Genomic DNA, 16,490 nt, shown 5'->3' on the forward strand with positions numbered 1-16,490 from the left:
AACATGGCACCAGTCCATTCCTTTGTTTTGTGAGTTTATGTGTTATATGTGATAAATATGAGCTTTTTCTAAATCAAATTTATTTTGTTACTTCCACTGCAGTCCTACTGCATGCGTACGATTATATTTATTACAGGAATGCACGTACATATGTATGTCCTGCTGTCTGCCTCAGGATCCTGGTCCAGTATGGTTGGGAGTGGTGAGAACATCCAGAAGCTTGGGCTGATTCCCTGTGCCATCTCCTGGCTGTATAGCGCCATCGAGCGGCGTAGGGAGAAGACCTGGACTGATCTGACGGTGTCAGTGTCCGCCATCGAGCTGTGCTGCGGGGATGAGGATACGCTAAGGGATCTTCTGGGGGAGGTTGTCCCCTCATCAGGCAGCGCCCAGGACAGCCCAAAAGCCCATGTCAGAGTCCAAGAAGACCCACTCTATGGGATACAGGTATTGGGAGGAATGTGTTTAGTTGGGAAAAAGTTGGATTGTTACACAGCTTGAACAAGATGGTCAAGTGACCCATACTGATGCTGGTTGGGAATGATGAGCATGAACAGCATTACAACAGTTGAGTTATTGTTATCGAAAATGGATGTGAACAGTCTAGTCAGTCTTTGTCTAAATCTTCTAAACCAGAGTTGAGGTCCTTTTTACAGCACGTATGTTACATCTTATGGATCAGCTATACTGGCTATACTGCCTACATAATTTAAGAAATAACATACAATTAAATTAGTTTTTTAAAAGTTGTTTAACAATTCTAAATATGATTCATTTATTTATTTTTTTAAAAAAAAGGAGGGTTTTATTATCCACATAGCAAACTAACTGCCTATCATTTTAGGTAGAATGTGTCAATGATATCACACAAGATATTGTGTTAGACTTCTTGACCTCTAAGCAGACTTCACCTTCTTAATGTGTAAAGATGAATGCTTGTTAAATTTCATTCAGTTAGTCAGTTTGGATAATGGTCTACACTGCACTGCAAAAGATTATGCCTGTAGTGAGTAAAACCAATTAGACTGCATAAGCGTTTCCATCTGATTACATTATGATTGTGCAGTTCTCTCCTCCCTTTCATTGCTGTTTTCAACTGCAAGCCCGGATATTAGTGTAGGTTTACCATTCAGTTTATTTCCTCAGTTAACACGTGATACCTACTGTATCACTGAGATAAAACAAACTACTGTAAAAAGTCCAATTCTCTCAGAGCAAAGCTCTGCCAAAGTTGACCAGTTCTGTTATTTGGCCATCTCTATTGATAGAAACATTGTGCTATAAAAATGGCAGAAGAAAAAAAAAGTCGCCTAAAGAATTTATTACATCCTGTCCTGTTCTTTCAGCTACGTAACCACAACCGGGTGAAGGCGCCCACTGCTGAACGAGCTTCCTCTCTGCTGGATGCGGCCATTGCAGCACGTCGACACCCTGACTTTATCACATACCTGTGCCACAGCTCCATAATGTTCTTCACTCTTTATGTCCAGCCCCCACGTACAGAAAGCAGCACCATTGGAAAAGGTAGTGGTTAAATATTCATGTACAAACATAACTATTGAAGAAGAGCTTTGGAATGATATTAAAGGGGACCTATAAGGCTTTTACTTATTTTTCAGAAATATGCAATAGGGCTGTTATAGTTAATGTGACAGAAACACAGATTTATTTTAACATTGTCAATAGAAATGGTGTCATGAACAACAGTGAATGCATAATTGGTGAACACTCTCTTTTAGTGCATTCAGAAGGATCAGAAGATTATTGTGGTTGTGAGTAAAACCATGACACAGCGTAACAGATTACATCTGATTACATTATTATTGCACAGTTTTTTTACATACATCACAACACCTGGTGTTGCCTCTGGATAGACTTATGCAAAGTTTATGCTTGCTGAGCGGTAGAATAGCAGAATCATTATACAATCTTCATAACTATGTCCTCATAAGTGTAGATAAATTAATAATGACTAATGAATATTATTTGTTTATTTAGACTGCAGCAATATCCTGTCCTATAAGGGATTGATACGGTATCATTAAATTAAATGGAGCCTAAATTTACAACAATTACAATAATTTATACCAGGCACATCAGGTTTTGGTGTCAGTTAATCCGGTTGTGTACTTACTGATTTTTGCAACCCGGAACATGCTGCACGAGTTTGAAAACTCCAGGAAGTAATAATTATGGTACAAAAACTGAAAAACCTCTTAAAATAGTAAATAATAGTAAATAGTAAAATAGTAAAATAGATAAGTTGTAATTGTGATGCATACATAATGTACTCCCTATACAACATTTTTGAGTGCTGTTCTTGCTGTATAGCAGTGTTATTTCTCAGTAGTAACCTACTGCTTAGGATGGAGACTGCAGTGAGTACTGTGTGCCCTTAAGTGTCGGTATAAATGGTTATGGCGCTGTATTGGTGTCACAATTCAAGGACCAATGCTACAAACATAATCGTGGTTTTCAGCTAGCCAGTAAGATAAATGTGAATCTTTAGGGGGGGGGTCATGAAGACATAGAAGCTTAAATGGCTCATTTCATACAAAATATTGTTGAGTGAAGAGGTGGTATGACATATATAATGCATTATTAAACTGGAAGTCATGCAAAGCTACTCTGCTGGAGCCCAAGAAGAAAAATATAGAGCTGTATTAATGGACCATTAGTGGTCCATTTATACAGTTCACTTACTGTGTTCCACAGTTAAAAATTCAATGCTTAATATCTCAGTTGCTGGTGTATCTTACCATTCCTTTATCTTTATTTGCATTTTTGGAAAAACATGCGAAGCTTTGTGCATTAACTCTTTCCTCTACTGTCTGATTTCCATTCTCAGGTTCACGGGGCACCACTAAGTTGACCATGATAGATGTGTGTAGTGGTATGAGGGGCATGATAAAGAATAAACCTCCACATTCTGAACTGGGCCCCATTGTTGTGTCTCTTCTAAGCGGACATAAAAACATTCCTAGCAAGTAAGAATGTGACTCCACAATGTTAGTGTTGTGAATGTTTTGTAAGATGTAAATGTCTATTTTGACAGTGAGTTGATGTTGAGTCTTACTATCGTGCAAATATTTCAATAAATGTAATAAATTTATATAGGTAAAACCTACAAAAAATGATAGAACACTGAAATGTGGAAATTCATAACCCATGCATATCTCAAGTTCACTTTTAGACATTTGCATTGTTTCTTCACAGGGGCAGTAAATTGACAATGCTCCTTCAAGAGTCCTTGGCTCGTGCAAACTGCCACATCGCTGTACTTGCTCAGGTTGCTGATTCACTGGCACACCTTCAAGAGACCTTCTCTACCATCCAGCTGGCTTCTCGCATTCGCAGAACACAGAAGAGGACAAAGGTACTCGAAAAGAAAGTTCAGAAGAAACACACTCATAGTGGACATGATTGAGATGCTTATTGTTTAGATCTCAACCATCCCTTTTGCTGGAGCAGAATTGTAAATGGTAAATGGACTTGTACTTGTATAGCACTTTTCTAGTCTAACTGACCACTCAAAGCGCTTCACTACATGCCGCATTCACCCCACTCACACACACTCATACAGCATGTCTTAAGATTCATAACTACGTGCTTTTCTAATCATTCATACACACATTCATACCCCCAATGATACACTGGGGGGGCAACGTGGGGTTCAGTGTCTTGCCCAAGGACGCTTCAACATGTGGGAAGCCAGAGTCGAACCACCGACCTTCCGATTGATTGCTTCTCTTCCTCCTGAGCTACAGCCGCCCCCTAATTGTACAACATACGTCTTGAAGACAACAAAAAACAACAATTAATTATTTATTTTCGGTTTTCCATCATAAACAAAAAAACCATACAAAATTAATAAAAACACACATACAATGACTAAAGATTTAAAATGTATTTTAAGTCGCCAACGCCAATCCACTTCCTGTCAGTGACCTCACTGAAATTTTTTTATTTTCACACTGAAGTGACCAACAAACAGCACCATAGGAAGATGTAAGACGCTCAGAAATTTACTCAGACCAGGAACACACAAAACTGTCATTCTCAACAGAGAGAGCTTTGGCAAGAATACTGGTAGTATGGTTGTAATGGTCAAGAACAACCCTGGAACTATCGAGCCATAGGTCTATCATGAGCCGTAAACCCCTAGAATATCAGTGTTACTATGGCATGACACCCAAAACAAAAAAAAATTATTGTTACCAAACTTTTACAATACATGCAAACTAGTCAGTCCAACTGAAACTGTGTGAAGACAAGCTTCTCAAAACTAGTCTATTACACCCAGATAATATGGTTGGGGATCAAATTAGTCCTGCATGTAAACGCTTGGCTAGAATCAAATGGAGGGAGGTGCTCTGCACATGTAAAAAGTTCAAACTTTTTGCACTACTTTGTAAAAACAGTAAGTGTAAGCATATATCAATACAGCCAACTTCCTAATAAAGCTGCTTTCATTCATATATGTTTCTTTATTTTTTGTCAGATGGCTAAACATGTCAGAAATTGTGAATGAAAATTAGTGTCATCTGACAAAAGGACCATTCAAGTAACTTAAAGACATCTGTGTAGTACATGTGGTTATACGTACAATTGTCTCCCAGATTTTGCTCCAGAGTATGTATACAGCAACCATGACAGTAGTCCAGTTAAATGGCCTACTTGAGCTGAAACAGCAGCTCAACTCAACTGTGCACATATCTATACTGACCAAAGACAAGTGACGAGTCAAGTGTTACGTTTCTCCTCTTGTTCTAAATGTTTTGAACTGACAAGATGAATAAAGAAAAATCTTTCTAAAGGAATGCTCAGTGGCAAGAGGTATGTTTGGAAAGATAAAGATAAGATATTCGGTTACAAGAACACTTTTACCAATTTCTTAACATGGAGGCAGTCGCACCACGCTCTGTTAGCAGAACTGGCACAAACTGGATGGAATCATGATGACAACTACCTCTGAAATCTCCAGAATAACTTCATGCTGTAAGCCAGACAACTCAAACTTGAACATAATTGGGTGTTTCAACAGGGCAATGATTCCAGTGCTGTGGATAAAGCAGACTAACATGAAAGTTTTGGAATAACCTTCCCAAAGTCCTGCCATATTAAACCATATCAACCATATTAAAAATATTTAGACTGTGAGGACTTAACAATGCCTGGAAGCCAATAAATTCAGTTCTGTCAACTTGCATACATAAATAACTTAAAATATACCCTTTTTCTTGTTAAGAATGTATATTGTACATTAATTGTTCCTCATAAAGAAAACAGTTCAAAGAAATTATTGAGCTTTCTAATTTAATTTGGTTTAAAACTTAAAGCACATACTGTCTTACTACATAAATATTTCTGTTCCATCACAGGGACTGTTAATTGTTATTACCTCATAAGACTTACACAATTAATCTGTTAATCCAACAGCAATCAACATCATGTTCTCCTTGTGGAAGGAGTTTGACCAAAGAAAAGAGAGGACCACAGTCTTTGTCCCTACGGGCGTTCCATTCCACCGATGAGGTAGATGTGGATATTCATCCTTTTCGTCTGCGTGGTGAACTAAATCGCTCCAGTAGCGATCAATCCTGTGACACCGTTATCCAAATAGACTCAGATGGATTGGTCCACTCCAAAGCAGCCCCAATGCTGGCACAACCTGAGTTTGTGCCCATCATACCCTCTTTGCATCCGAACAAGTCTGACTTGGACGACCCAGAGTTTACAGCTCTCCTCCAAGAGCTTCTGAGAATTCCTCAGCTGCAGGGAGCGAAGAAGACAGAGGACACTCTGCAGGGGGATATTGAAGTTCTGAAAGCAGAAAGGAAAAAGCCAGAGAGGGATTGTCTTAAATGTGATACGTTTGCTGAGCTTCAAGAACGTTTAGGTTGTATTGATGGAAGTGAGATGACAATGGATGTGCTAAAGTCTTCCTTAAAAGGTGCTTCTCTTAACAATATTTTAACCAAATCACATCCAAAAAAAGAAGCCTCTGAAGCACCGCAGACTTTGTTGAACCCAGGTATGGGCTGTGGTCAGACAACTCATGGAGAAAAGCAAACAGATGGTGCTCTCCCTGGAGACAGTTTTCAGAGAGAGGATTCAGGTCTATATGACTGTGAGGAGTGTGGTGCAACCAGTTCCAGTGAGGAACTGTTGAATCAAACTCTGGGTCGTAACATGACCCTTCGTTCTGCCCTTCCCAACACTACAGCTGCTAAATTGGGTGATGAGCTCTCCTCCATGGGCTTTGATACAAATGCTCAGAATAATGCTGCCACCAGTTCCCCTGCTCTTCAGCAACCAGAAAAACAGGAAAATCATGAAACTTGGTTCAAACCAGATAAAAGGGCATCACCAATTGGCAAGAGCTCCCCAATATCTCCTTCCTCCACCTGTTCCTCTTCACACTCCTTAGCTAAAAGTGTTGTACTTGGAGACGTCTTGTCTAATCACACCACAGAGGACATTAAGGAAATGAAGGCCACTATCACGGTGACTGTTCAACAGCCACTGGACCTAAAGGGTCAAGATGAACTTGTCTTCTCTATGGTAGAGGAAGTAACAATTAGTGGAGCGTATGACAGAGGGAATGCAGGCGGGAACATTATTTGTATCAGTGACCCTACTCAATCACAAGCACATGGTCACATTCCAAGCAGTTCTCAACCAATCAGGATTATCAGCAATATCAGTGATGACTCTACAGCTACAGGTATCTCTATTGGTCAGCCTGTAGCGACAGACACAAACAATGAAAAGCTCCAATATCAGTTCAGAAGAGAAAAAAGGATCATACCATCATTTATAAATCCCATGTTGATCGATACTGATGTAGACTGTGATTTAGATGGCGCAAAAGTAAAGGAAAGTCCTCAAAAAACATCTGAAGGAGTCAAGCTAGCATCTGAGCTCAAAGTAAATAATGTCAAATGGCCAGAGGACAATAGAATTCGAGAAGAGAGGACTGGGACTTTTGCTTCTGAGACACATCATAAAAAGTCTGACAAGGCAGGTTGTCCACCTTGTTGCCAAATTTGCTCTGACCCAGCAGTCTTGGAAGATAGGGTTTTCTGCAACAAACCTGCAGAAAACAAAGTGTGTGAAAAGAGACTACAAAATACAGACAAAAGTCACCCTAGAGACTGTGAGCATGCTTATTCCACTAACAATGGGAAAGTCTCAGAGGGGGGAAAAATTGCTTGTAGACATAGTGGGAATATCCCCAAGAGAACTGATGTTACACCTGGTTGCCAAGAAACCATCCGTGATACCTCTATAACAGGCAGTTTACCTAAAGCCTGGCAAAATGCCAACTACCAGGACAACCACTCAAGGGGGGTGACATCATCCACTCCATGTAGCCCAGGGGAAACTCTGCAGAGGGGGCAGGGCAGACAGCACTCTCCTACAAACCACAGCCTCCATATCTCATCTCCTCGAAAATGTGGAACAGAGATTAAACAGGATTCTTGTAGCACTCTCAGAAAGGGAGCTGGAACTTTCTTTGATACCTCAAATCTAATAAGGAAACTTGACAAAACAAGTGACATGCTTAAATCACCCACCGAGGACAGCACTAGGCTTTTCAGTACCAAACTGGAGCACCTGGCTGCAAGGACTAATTCGCTTGGGAGGAGCCCAAGGGATTTCCCAACCCTGGAGAGAGGTAGCAGCAACACTTCTATGAGCTCTAAGGGAAGCTCCAAGGAAAGTTCTAAAGGGGCTTGTAAAATGGGTTATAAAGGACATTATGAGGGAGATTGTACCTTTCCAAGGGTCAGCAGGAGCCCAAAGAAAAATCCCCGGTCTGACCAGAGTCATCACTACTTCCACTCTGATAACCTTGTACCTCAGACTGCAAAGCATACCCAATCTAAACTCTCTGCTGTGGGAAAACTTAAGATGGCTAGCCCCAAAGTCCGTAGACTGTCTGCCCCTAGCATCAAAAACCTCACCCCTTCCCACAAAAGTCTGCAACAGTCTGTCAACCGTAGTGCCAGTCTCTCCCCAGACAGTAAAACAGTTAGCTTTGAGCGGACGTCTTCATTTTTTTCCTCTTCCCCTCCACGATCTTATCACTCAATCAGTCGGACTCCTAGCCAGAGCTCCACATGCTCATCTACAAAATCTGCCATTCAGGGATATGTCAATGGCCGAATCTCAGACCTCCTTAGGGAAAGGGCACCCAGCCCTACCTCAGCAGGATTAGATCCAATGACCAAACTTCCGTCTCCATACAGCCACGTCACTGCTCCCCGCATGCCTGATCACCAGAGTGGGCATGCTAGTGACACCACCAGCGTGCTGAGTGGAGATTTGCCACCAGCCATGGGGAAGACATCCCTACATTTCTCTAACAGGAACAGTTTGGTGAGCAGTGGCTATGACAGCATGGTGAGGGACAGTGAAGCAACGTCAAACAGAGAATCTGTCAGTGATAGGAGCGGCTCGCTCCTCAGTGTGGCACGCAGCAGCCGATCATCTCGGAAGCGAGGGAACGCAGGTAAGAAAACCTAGACTAATGTGGGCTTTTATGAGCTCTTCTGGATGACGAAGACTTTAGGAGAAATTACCAATTTTTTCCTAATGTAGGATAATACAAAATCTGAGACAAATAGGTTTTGTCTTTCTTTAGAAATAATTTGATCAATGATTGTACTTTGATCGATGCTATTGTCTTACCCTGAGAGCTAACAAATAAATAAATAAAACGCTGTGAAAGTACCCAGGGTGGGTAATTGTCTGGATAAACAAAAATAACAAAAAAACAACATTAAGTGTTTTCTTTATAATGTCTTAGGTTTGTATTTAATTTCATATAAAGGATCCTAAAACCAAATTTTCTTTTTGTATTATACCTTCAATTGCAATAGCCCTATGGTATGAAGCTACACTCATAAAAGATGTACAGAAACTGAAACGGATTTTGTGACATCCCATTGGAATAAGTGCAACTGTAAAACATGCTCTGATCAAATGCAATAAACCATTTCAAATTGGGAAACTGAACATTAGTTTGCTGGAAATGTTGTGCTAATGGAACAGTAAAGTATTTGAATTGAAAAACAGATAAAGAAACAAAAGAAAATAAAATTTCATGATACTACATGGAGTTTGAATAAATTAGCTTCATAATTCCCTTTTCAGACAAAATAAATGCATTTCTACATGAATGATAGTTCCATCATAACATTTTTTGGTTTGTATGTTGACCACATGACATATTAATGTGCCATTAATTAGAGATTACCCACATCTGTAGAATGCAGTCAGACCTAGTTTCCCCACTGGCATTAAAAGTCTTATTGTGTATGACATCAATAATATATGAACCCAGTGACGGAATTCACTAATGGAAGAATAAATACAGAAGATTAGGCGCGATTGGCTGATTCAGTAAATTATAAAGATGGGTGTGCGCATTTACAAACCATACTTGCTAATGGAATTATACACTGAAAAGCAAAGCGAGGGTACTGCCAATGGTGCTTTGTTTCATGGGCATATGGATTCCCCGGAAAAATCTGCTGTTTAATGGCCTGTACTTTTCTTTAAGTGTAGTGCGATTAACTAATCTCCAGAGTTTTGTTACAAACCATGGCTGAAACATGGTTTTTGACCAAAAAGAAAACGATAAACTGAGTCAATCCAGAAAGAGTAACAGAAATCAACTCTCTGGTCTTAAGTCTTATAAATAACACATAAGCCCTTCAAGCTTTTCTTGCCCTCAGGCAAACTGCTTACTCAGTCTAACATGGCCTGGGAATTGAAGGCCACTAAAAGACATGAGCCTACAGTTATTTTACGTTAATATGGTGGCTTATGAATACTCCAGCAGTAACCACTACTTTAGTGGCTAACAGAAATTGTAGGCTGACCTTTTGTGACTTTCTTTTCTTTTTCTTGTATGCAAAGCACCTGACATAAAATCAAAAGGAGTAAAGATAAAACAAAATAAAAGCAATACTGCAATAAAGATTAGCTGTCTTTTTGAAAGGGGCAGGAAAAAAGGAAACACAACATAAGAAGTTCAGATGCAGCATTTCACTGCATTTTACTCTCTCTCAGGTACTCACCAGCGGCGTCTTTCCCATGATACAGCCCTTTCTTTGAAGCGCTCAGCCAGTGGCTTGCGGTCTCGTTGGATGGATCGGGGAATTCCAGAGGCCTATGAGATCAAGGTCTATGAAATCGACAATGTGCAAAGGATGCAGAAAAGAGCAGGTGCTGGCAAACAGGTGCTGGGTTTATTTGGATTTTTGGTTTTGGAGGTTAAAGGATAATACACAAGATAAGACCATCTTCAACCTCTTCAACCCAGTGGCAACCAGCGGGAAAAACCAGACTGAAAAAAAGGATCCTGATTTTCAGTTGGCAAAAACACAGCTCCATCAAAATCTGTCACAAATAAATCTCTTGACAAAGATTTGATTAATTATTTTTTACAAGGACGTTGCATAAAACATTCTACTAGGTGATCTGTTTTTCATTTTTGTTTAAATGCTACATCTTAAACCTCTCGACATCATCAATTTTAGCTAATTAATTTATAATAAAGCATCACAATGCCCAACTCTAACTTTCTAAATATGGAACAAAGTAGCCAACATGAGAACCTAATACAGGCCTACAGGCAGGCTAATTAAACTAGCTATTCATCTTAAAAGTTAAGCACATCCAGTATTTGAAGCTAATTAAGTAACTTGTAAACAATCATGTATATAGATTCACTTATATCATATCTCCATCACATATTGTGAGCACAGCTCTGCTAGAGGTCTCATCTTAGTAATTTCTATGGGTAACAATAACCTAAAGGTTAGCATCAGTCTGTGGTGCAGAAAAAAATCTCTTTGTTAAAGTAAGTGAAAGACTTCCACAGTCCAACTGCCACAGGAAGTTGGCGACAAACAATGGCTGAGGTTGTACTAGTAATGTCTGTGAAATTAAAGCCGAATGTTTATCTATTGATATTTATATCATGCACTTATTTACTTATCCTGAGTAAATGAAGCTAAAATAAGACTTCAAGATGCTGAAATATGCTTGAGAACAAAAATATGGTGAATGTGGTGATGTAATGTCCCCAAGACGACAGCTCTGGCCTCCTGAGACTTTGCCCTGCCTCCACCAGACTCAGACACGGCAACTTTGATACAATTTTAATGACCACATGGGGGAAACTGGGTCAATGCACTGCTGTCAAGAACAAAGAGGTACACTAGAAATACTGCCAACAAAACACATTTTAGTTAAAATACAACAATAAGGAAAGACTCCTAGCTTTGTAGAAGCAGCTGCAGTGTACTACTGCAGGTTTGTGTTTCTTATGTTTAGAAGAGTTTTTTTGTTGTTGTTGTTGCTTCCCTTAAAATAATGTACACTTATTGACCTTTGAAACAATTTTTTCTATGTAGCGAGGTTAGTGATCTCAGAGAGCAATTCTACATAGTAGCCTAGAAACCTGTTTTGTTTCACTCCCCAGAGGTATTGTCTCTATCCAAACATGTTTATGTGTGTTAGGAAAGAACAGGGAGGTGCTTTATGTCCAACTTCTAAACTCTGTGTGTATTTGACCATCCTGAAGATTTAAACCACAGTGTTGCAGCCCATACACCACAAAATATTATTTTCATAGAAGAGAACATTTGTTTACCAAGCGGGGAGTGCTTCTAAAAAAAAAGGTTAAGATACACTAAGTTAAGTTTTTACAATAAGAGCTTTACAGTTATTAGTAAGTATGAAAAAAAGAAGTAATGTGTGTTTGTGTGCGTTTGTTTATGATTTCAGGGCCCTGCATGCTTCAGCGCCAAGCTGAAGTTTTTGGAGCATCGTCAGCAGAGGATCTCAGAGGTCCGAGTCAAATACAGCAACCTGAGGAGAGAGCTGGAGCATGCCAAAGACAACCTCATGCTGGAGCCCGCAAAGTGGAACCAAGATTGTCAGTAATATTTCTACTGACTTGACTGAAACAGTTTACTTACATTATCTCAAATGTTTCCAATAACATTCAAAGGGAATATATAAGAGATAACTTATTGAACAGATTGTTTAACAACTAATTATATTAAAATAAACATTTCCTAATAAAGCTTCTTTCACATAGGATGGAGTATGTGTTGCTCTCACCATGGAGGTAGAGAAGCAGGGGAGAAATATGGACACAAGCGCCTCTTGTCTAAGTTAGGCACCAACTGATCAACTGTCATCTAAAAGATATCCAGGAAGTAGCTAGTTTTTCCAGCCTTAGACTTGGATGCAGGAAGTATCTGCCAAGCTGTCAAAAGAAAGCCTTGGTATTAAAAGTTACTGATGAGAAGGAGACGAGAAGAAGCTAAGAGGGTGTGAGCTCATAATATCCTTAGAGTGAAATGAAATAGCAGTTTGTAGACTTCAGTTGAGAAGGGAGCATTTCAACAGCATGTTGGAGAGTTGCATCTAGACTCACAAAAATGAAAACCAACTTCTCTCTAACTATACAGTACCCTGCATTGCAGTTGTTTTAACCTAAGGGCTGTACTACACAGGAAATGCCCACATGGCCATAGACTATATTCCAGGAACCAATCTCGACTACTTGAGGAGAAGGGCTGTACAGTTAACTTGCATGCACTGAAAGACACCAATGAAACAAGAAGCTAGCAAGTTGTGAGGAGAAAAAAGAAAAGAAGAAAAGGTGGAGAAGACGAGCAAGGCCGAGCAAGGGGTCAGGGCTCTCAGACAGCAGAGTAAGCCAAAAGAACCTGAAGTTGGTTGAGAAGCTAGCCAACTTAAATTTGCTCAGCCAAGAGCTTAGGGACCACAGGCATAGCCAAAAACCAACCGGGTCCGAGCTAGTTCACTTTAGAGGAACTCTGGAACCATAGGAGCTCAAAGCTAGCTATCATTTAGAAGTGCTAAACAGTTTGGCTAAGATCTCGTGAGCTAGCTAAGCTAGCAACTGAATGAACCAGCACCCTTGAGGTTCTTGTTCACTGGTAACTAGCTAACTAACTTAGTGGCCTTATGAGTTGAGATCAGAGCCTAGCGCTCAGCCAGAAAGTTGTGAGCTAGTGGAGCTAGCAACGAAATGAGTCAGGACCTTGTGACCATAACGGCTGGACATAAAGAGCTGGGTCTGCTTGCTTTTTCAATACTTATGAAAACCATAGAAAGTGAATAATTATCAATTTGATACTTCCATCCGTATGTAATTTTCTTTAACTTCTTCTTTTAGCTCCCTGTTCAGTTATGGTTAGATAAGCCAACATTCAGAAGTGCTTAACAGAGTGTAACGTAAGCAGGGCTTGAGCAAGCAGAGAAGGCCATTGTTAGCTGCTTGTAGGTGGAGATGTAGGTGGAGCTGATTTGCATATTCATAGATCCCCAAAAGCTGAATGAAGGGTGAAGAGTCAGAGCTAAGCTATCTTGAGACCATAATAGTTTTTTTTCTTTGTGGCAAAACTTTGATGAGTAAATTTTTGAGGAAAACAGAATAATCATAAAGAGATTAATTACTGCAAAAAGACTAAATAACAATTTGATAACACTTGGCTTTTCAAAAACATTCTGTGAGCTATACGGCCAAAATGAGCCAGATGTACTGAAGTAGGAAAACTTCTAAAATATGCATGGTGGGGGTTTTGAACCAGAACTGCTTCGATATAATATATATCTTTCATCATTACTGAAATACACATAAATGAAAACAATTAAATCAATATGCAATAAAAGTTTATTGACTTACGCATAAATAAACAATACATAGCACATCAGTGTTGTTTAACTGTTACTTTGTTATCCTTCCTCAGTTGATCTTTGGCAGACATTCGAGGTAGATCGCCTGGAGCACTTGGAGGCCCTTGAGGGAGTGACAACTCGGTTGGAGAACAGGGTCAATCTCTGCAAGGCCAACATTATGATGGTCACCTGCTTTGATGCTTCCAACAGGAGGCGACGTAAGAAGCGGCGGCGAAAAGCGCCACAGCAGAGAACCTTGAAAGGATTCTAAGCTGAAATATAAAATGAGGACTTGGCTGAACACTTTTGTTTCATCTTGTACTGCTGGTTCACTATCCCTGAGCATTTTGGACTAGTGATTCAAAATTTGTCTCCAACACCTGTTTCACTTTACACACACATTATGTTCTTAAGTATCATACCGCCTCTAATTGCTTTAGGTTAGTAGTGCAAAATGTCAGAACTTCAAACAATAGGGACACGTCTGCCTTTCGCATAAAGAAGTCACAATATTTTGATTTCCTCTTTTTCTGTCAACAATACATGAATTATATACGCACAAGCTCTCTGTATCTTAATCTACATAGCAACACGTTTGAGCTTTTTCTCGTTTGTTTTAGAATTATGCAATATATTTAAAGCCATCAGTTTTGCTCAATGCAGCTAATGCTAATGAGATATTTTAGTATAGCCAAAGGACAAATATTGTAACCTTTCCTATCCTTGTAAAGAATGTGCTGCATATTGAAAACATCAATGTTTTGCTATAAGAGATATGTAAAGTGTACACCAATGACACAGTCTTGGTTCTTAGGTGCTGATACTCTGAAAAGTCTTCCTTTGGTTTAATACAGTTCCTACTGGTTGCTGCACAGGTAATTACAGCCCTGGAATCAAGCTATTATTTAAATGGGATAATACTCTGATTTCACTTTGTTGAAGCAATTTTTGTTTGGATTAAAAGCTTTTGGCTGTCCTAAAATGATGACCTGATTGGTCATATTTGGTTAAGAGAAAGTTTGGCAATCACTGTTATTTTCCCCAATGTACGAAAGGAAAGACTGTGCTACCCCTGGTGCCATTTTGTAAATAGATTTAGGTGCTTACATAGTTACAATAGTGTATTTCATTATTTGATAAACATGTAAAGGGAAAAAACATGGCTTCATACTGAAAAGGATGCTGGGTCAAGGAAAACATTTTGAAGTGATCTCTATAAATTGTGGGCGCTGACTGTGCTGTCAGAAGCTACGAGTGAGGAATTGTTGTTCATTGAAGTCAGAACCCATAGACGCATACAGTAATTGTGAATCTTTTCTTTCTCTTCAGCGGATGGTTGGTCCTTGATCAATAAACTGGCTGTTTAAACGCATTAGTAAATTATTTTGGAGGCAGAATAAAAAATGTGACTTCTGACTTTCAGTGTAATAGAGAAGTAATTACTTTACGGAAATAGCGTCATTATGTTTGAAGAGCTTCATGGCTTGTAGCCAACCAGAGAAGATGCACTGATGCACGGTAATTGGTGAACAATGTTGACCTAGATCAGTGCATTTGAACATACAGGGAAGAAACACACACACACACACACACACACACACACAGAATGATTGTGAATCATATGAATCAGCATGAAAGTCACTGTGAATGAATTATTTAAGCTCTCAGTTAGTTTTTATTTTTAGACACTGAAAACTGTGTATCTTTGATTAGTAAAAATTAAAGTCATTACACTGTTCATCGTGTGTTCATCACATTTGTGTCTGTACATGTTATCAGGAAGAAGGAATTTTTACACATTCATGTTTGTTTACTGAGTTGTGAGTGTGCACAGAGAAAGGAATTGAATTTCCCTCTACAATGTTGAGTTGCACTCACAACAGGATGGGTTTTCCAGTTGTCTATAGCAAGTGAAAAGGTAATGAGAGCAAGCAGAGTTCAGCCCTAAAGCGGCCCAATTATAAAGCAGTTAGACAGAGAAGAACTGGAAAGAAACACACACAAACACACGTGCCGCCTTCCCTGACGTCTGCCCTTCCTCTCTTTCTGCTCCACTTCCTCGTTGTTTTTCCTCATCTGAAGTTCCAAAAGACCAACAGCAGACCACAGTTGTTTATTCAGCATCTGTCCAAGTGCCACGAATTCACATGCTTATTTTGAATGTCGACAAAAAGGTGGGGAAAGTGGGACATTTGATTTGCGAAATCCTATGGGATCAGCTTAGCTTTTGGAAGCGCAAATCAAGTTTCCTTTACTTTGAAATGGTAAATGGACTTGTACTTGTATAGCGCTTTTCTAGTCTAGCTGACCACTCAAAGCGCTTCACTACATGCCGCATTCACCCCACTCACACACACTCATACATTCATAACTACGTGCTTTTCTAATCATTCATACACACATTCATATCCCAATGATACACTGGGGGGGGCAACGTGGGGTTCAGTGACATGTAGTCCGGGGAAGCCAGAGTTGAACCACCGACCTTCCGATTGGTTGGCGACTGCTCTTCCTCCTGAGCTACAGCCGCCCGTCTACAAGAACAGCGTAAGAATAGACTTAGTCTAGTTTACATGAAAATTCTTGTTCAGTTGTACATTTTCAGGGGAATCTATAGGAAAATAGTTACCATGACATTCCCGCTTGTTTGCATTGGTCTACAGGTTGTAAATTTTCAGGAAGGCTTAAAGAAAGTTTAGGTTAATCCTTTTGCTATTTCTACATCAGTTAAGAAATGGAAAGCTCTCGAGTTGATT

At 39.6% G+C, this 16,490-nt stretch overlaps 1 protein-coding gene across 4 annotated transcripts in view; it reads left to right on the forward strand.

Moving 5' to 3' along the window:
- The window catches only part of kif26bb (kinesin family member 26Bb), a 30,802-nt gene extending 15,376 nt beyond the window's left edge, over positions 1-15,426 (forward strand). For 2 of the 4 annotated variants that reach the window (XM_072362513.1, XM_072362512.1), the window contains exons 8-15: positions 176-447; positions 1,347-1,524; positions 2,849-2,987; positions 3,217-3,376; positions 5,440-8,518; positions 10,084-10,253; positions 11,806-11,956; positions 13,806-15,426. In XM_072362513.1, the coding sequence (XP_072218614.1) occupies positions 176-447; positions 1,347-1,524; positions 2,849-2,987; positions 3,217-3,376; positions 5,440-8,518; positions 10,084-10,253; positions 11,806-11,956; positions 13,806-14,005 (4,349 nt within the window). In that variant the 3' untranslated portion in view covers positions 14,006-15,426. The remainder of the gene's footprint in view (positions 1-175; positions 448-1,346; positions 1,525-2,848; positions 2,988-3,216; positions 3,377-5,439; positions 8,519-10,083; positions 10,254-11,805; positions 11,957-13,805) is intronic. The other 2 variants (XM_072362514.1, XM_072362515.1) reach the window with 2 other exon arrangements.
- The last annotated feature ends 1,064 nt before the right edge of the window (positions 15,427-16,490 follow it).

This window comes from Leuresthes tenuis, unplaced genomic scaffold (assembly GCF_036924035.1).
Source record: "Leuresthes tenuis unplaced genomic scaffold, fLeuTen1.0.hap1 SCAF_13, whole genome shotgun sequence".
NCBI classification, from domain to species: Eukaryota; Metazoa; Chordata; class Actinopteri; order Atheriniformes; family Atherinopsidae; genus Leuresthes; species Leuresthes tenuis.